At 37.6% G+C, this 3422-nt stretch overlaps 1 protein-coding gene across 1 annotated transcript in view; it reads right to left on the reverse strand.

The window, feature by feature from the left end:
* Positions 1–2656, reverse strand: part of LOC102578520 (replication factor C subunit 3) — a 10660-nt gene extending 8004 nt beyond the window's left edge. Inside the window, exons 1-4 of the mRNA XM_006365470.2 lie at positions 2407–2656; positions 2114–2330; positions 1728–1807; positions 1483–1642 (exon numbers count right to left, since the gene is read on the reverse strand). Of these exons, the coding sequence (XP_006365532.1) occupies positions 1483–1642; positions 1728–1807; positions 2114–2330; positions 2407–2578 (629 nt within the window). The 5' untranslated portion in view covers positions 2579–2656. The remainder of the gene's footprint in view (positions 1–1482; positions 1643–1727; positions 1808–2113; positions 2331–2406) is intronic.
* Positions 2657–3422: the final 766 nt, after the last annotated feature.

Here is a 3422-nt window from a genome sequence, read left to right on the forward strand (position 1 = left end):
GTGTTAGAATAGGAATAGGTTTAACCAATCCTATTAGAATAGGAATAGGTTTATACAATCCTATTAGAATAGGAATAAGTTTATACAATCCTATTAGAACAGGAATAAGAATAGAAATAGAAATAGAAATACTAAATAGTATCCTACTTGGTAAAGGATTGTATTCTAGGGTCTATAAATAGGGTCTCAATGTAATAATGTAAACAACAATTCAATAATATTCTTTTCCAATATTTCTCACAAGTTGAATACTCTTGAGCACACTTGTGAGTTTCACAACACACTGATAATAACAGACAAACCTAGCAGAATACAGTGAGTGGTTGAAGATGCAAGATGTTATTCTCAAACAGAAAGCCAAAATTACTTGGGCTGAGGAGGGTGACTCCTATACCAAGTATTTCTATAGTGTCGCCAAAGAGAAGGAGAAGATCTTAAATCCACAGAATCAAAAAGTCTAAGAGCAATTGGGTCAAGGGTAACCAGATCATCTCAGAGGCTGTTATCGATCACTTCTCTTGTTTATTCACTCATTTATCCAGTGATAATGACCTTTCCATTCTTGACAATGTGGCTCCTTTGATCACTGATGAGGACAACAATTCCACTACCATAATACCTGAGGAAGATGAGTTTCATCAAACCATTCTCCCCATGCACCCTAGTAGTTCAGCAGGATCAGATGGCTTCAACGGTTACTTCTATCATACCACCTGAAACATTTCCCATTGGTGCCAGTCTTTCCAAGTTCTTTACTCATACTAACATGGTGCTGATCCCAAAGAAGAAATCCCCCACTGAGCTCAGCCAACTTAGACCCATGGTGCTACAGCTGAAGCTTTAGAGGTTCTTACTTAAAAATCTGCCATACTTTTTGTCCCATGGGGTATTACTTCAGCTGCCTTCAAACATGTCGGATTGGACTGAAGAAAAAACTCTAAAACCTTAATAGGGGAACATTTATTTCTTACTGGGCCATAAGCCATCATACAAGCATGACTACAGTTACATTTATCGGCTGGCATTTTAAGATACCTTGAACTTCCGTGGCATGTCAAAAGAAGTTTGCTTGTCTTTTCTGTAACTTATTCACTATGTCTATGTATTTTACTAGTTGCATAGGCCTGCAATATATTCGGTCAAATGATAGTCTGGTGAAAAAGTTTTAATAAAGCAACCAAGGGAAACACATTGGTAATGCACATCTATTGCTACGTTTAGTTATTTCTCTTTCCTTATTAGTACTCAACTAGTGCTCAATGAACTCCATTAATCTGATGGGGCAGTGGACCTAAGGCTTGACAATGCCTGAACCAAACGGAGAAAAAAGGAACATAAGAGGAATGAAGAAAGAAATGAAACGCCACTGAAGAGCACAGGGTCGCTTTTGCAGTACCAAATTTTGCCAAGGGACTAAGCAACATGAAGTATGCACAAAATAGTATAGAAAGGAGTTAACTTCAAAGATAAAATGGAACTCACTGTTCAGCTTCAACAACATGTTTCAGCCGCTCAGAGACATGAACTGCATCGAGTGGAGCAAACCTAAATCGTGTACATCGTGATTGTAGGGCAGGAATAACCTTGTTGACATTGTTACATACCAAGGCAAACCTAGTGTTTCTTGTATATTTCTCAATCACTGCAGAGGAATAACTCCATAACAGTCAGCTTTGCAAGTATACAATAGATATTAAGTGTAGCATGAGGAAGGGGTAATTTCTTGCCTCGACGCAGAGCAAACTGTGCATCCTTTGTCATTGCATCTGCTTCATCCAATAGTACTAGCTTCACCGCTGACTTTGCACTAAATAACAACAAAATTAAGCTTCAATTTACTTCCCTAAGTAAGACAAAAATGACACCTTAACTCATCCGGCATATGCTCCCATTTGCCATTTTGTAGTCTCACGAAAAGTCAGAGACAGAATGAGGAACAATATGATAACATTACAAGTCTAGAAGAAGAAAACTTCGTAAAGTAATGTGCCTATACATGTATATAGGGATTGAATTGAGTGTAATTGTTCACTTATATACTTCATATAGAAAAGTCCTGAATATGCACCACCATTCAACCACATAGAAGATAGGAGATTAAAGAAAAATTTACCCAAATGAGATGCTCTGAGTACTAGCAAAGTCCTGAATCTGCTGGCGCACCACATCAATCCCACGATCATCAGAGGCATTCAGCTCTAAAACCATATTGTGCATCTGAGACCCATATAACTTCCGAGCAAGAGCAAGAATTGTAGATGTCTTTCCAGTTCCAGGAGGTCCATAAAGCAGCAAATGCGGCAACCGATTACTACTCGCAAGCCTGTCAACTTTTACCCAAAAACCGTCAATTATGTACATTATTCGGTCAAAAATCACTAACAATATACAGAGATCAAAACATACTTGTTTCAACAATATCGCGATGAGCAGCAACGTCTGATAAAGACTGAGGACGAAACTTTTCGACCCAAGGGACTGATCTCGGTTCAGTATTGGAGACAATGTTTTTGCCGTTGTTTGGTTTTGTGTCAATTTTGTCGTCGTCAATATCCATTAACGAGATTGTCTCCGCCATTTTCAGCTTTACTCGATTCTCTCACTTCCTTAAACCCTAGGAGTGGGTATTTCAAGAACAAATGAACAATGACAATATTTGGACCTTCGGGTCAAGTTATTGGCGCCAATGAGTTTTTATTCATATATTTTTATTTTTTTTCATGTGTTGTAAAATATATCAAAATAAAAAGAAAAAGAAAAAAATGATTGTATAGTAAGTACCAGTAACACACCAACATGGATTGTGGTGCACTGATGGGAGTGTTTCACCCTTAACCAGAGGTCTCGGGTTTGAGCCCTGGATATGGATAAATTTTTGTTGGGAGCGCCACCTTCGAATGGGACCTGCAGTGCGCCATCTGCATTTAGTCGGAGCTCCAATGTGGGCTCCAGACACCGTTTGGGAAACCAAAAAAAAAAATACTAGTAACACGAACATGTAATATGTATTTACTATTTATTATAGGGAAAATTGTATAAAATAGCAAACTATTAATTCAAATTAAATGTTATAACCACAGTTTGATTTAATTGTAACTCGTAGCAAATTGTTGTCATTCGCCTCTCTCCTTGAAATTTTCGCTCGCCACTCTTATTTTCTCATTGGCAGTCTCTCCCTCGCCTCTCTCACTTTTATACAAACACAAATGTATAAAATGTGTTTGTGTTTGTATAAAGTGAGAGAAAACTATATATATACATATCTTTTCGTTCGCCTCTCTCCCTAGAGAATCTCTCTTGCCACTCTCCCAGATCTCGCTCGCCTCTCTCAATTTATACAAACACAAATATATAAATTGTGTTTGTGTTTGTATAAAGCGAGAGAAAATTGTATAATACAAATACATATATTTTCGTCCTAT

The sequence above is a fragment of the Solanum tuberosum genome, unplaced genomic scaffold (assembly GCF_000226075.1).
Source record: "Solanum tuberosum cultivar DM 1-3 516 R44 unplaced genomic scaffold, SolTub_3.0 scf00558, whole genome shotgun sequence".
Lineage (NCBI taxonomy): Eukaryota > Viridiplantae > Streptophyta > Magnoliopsida > Solanales > Solanaceae > Solanum > Solanum tuberosum.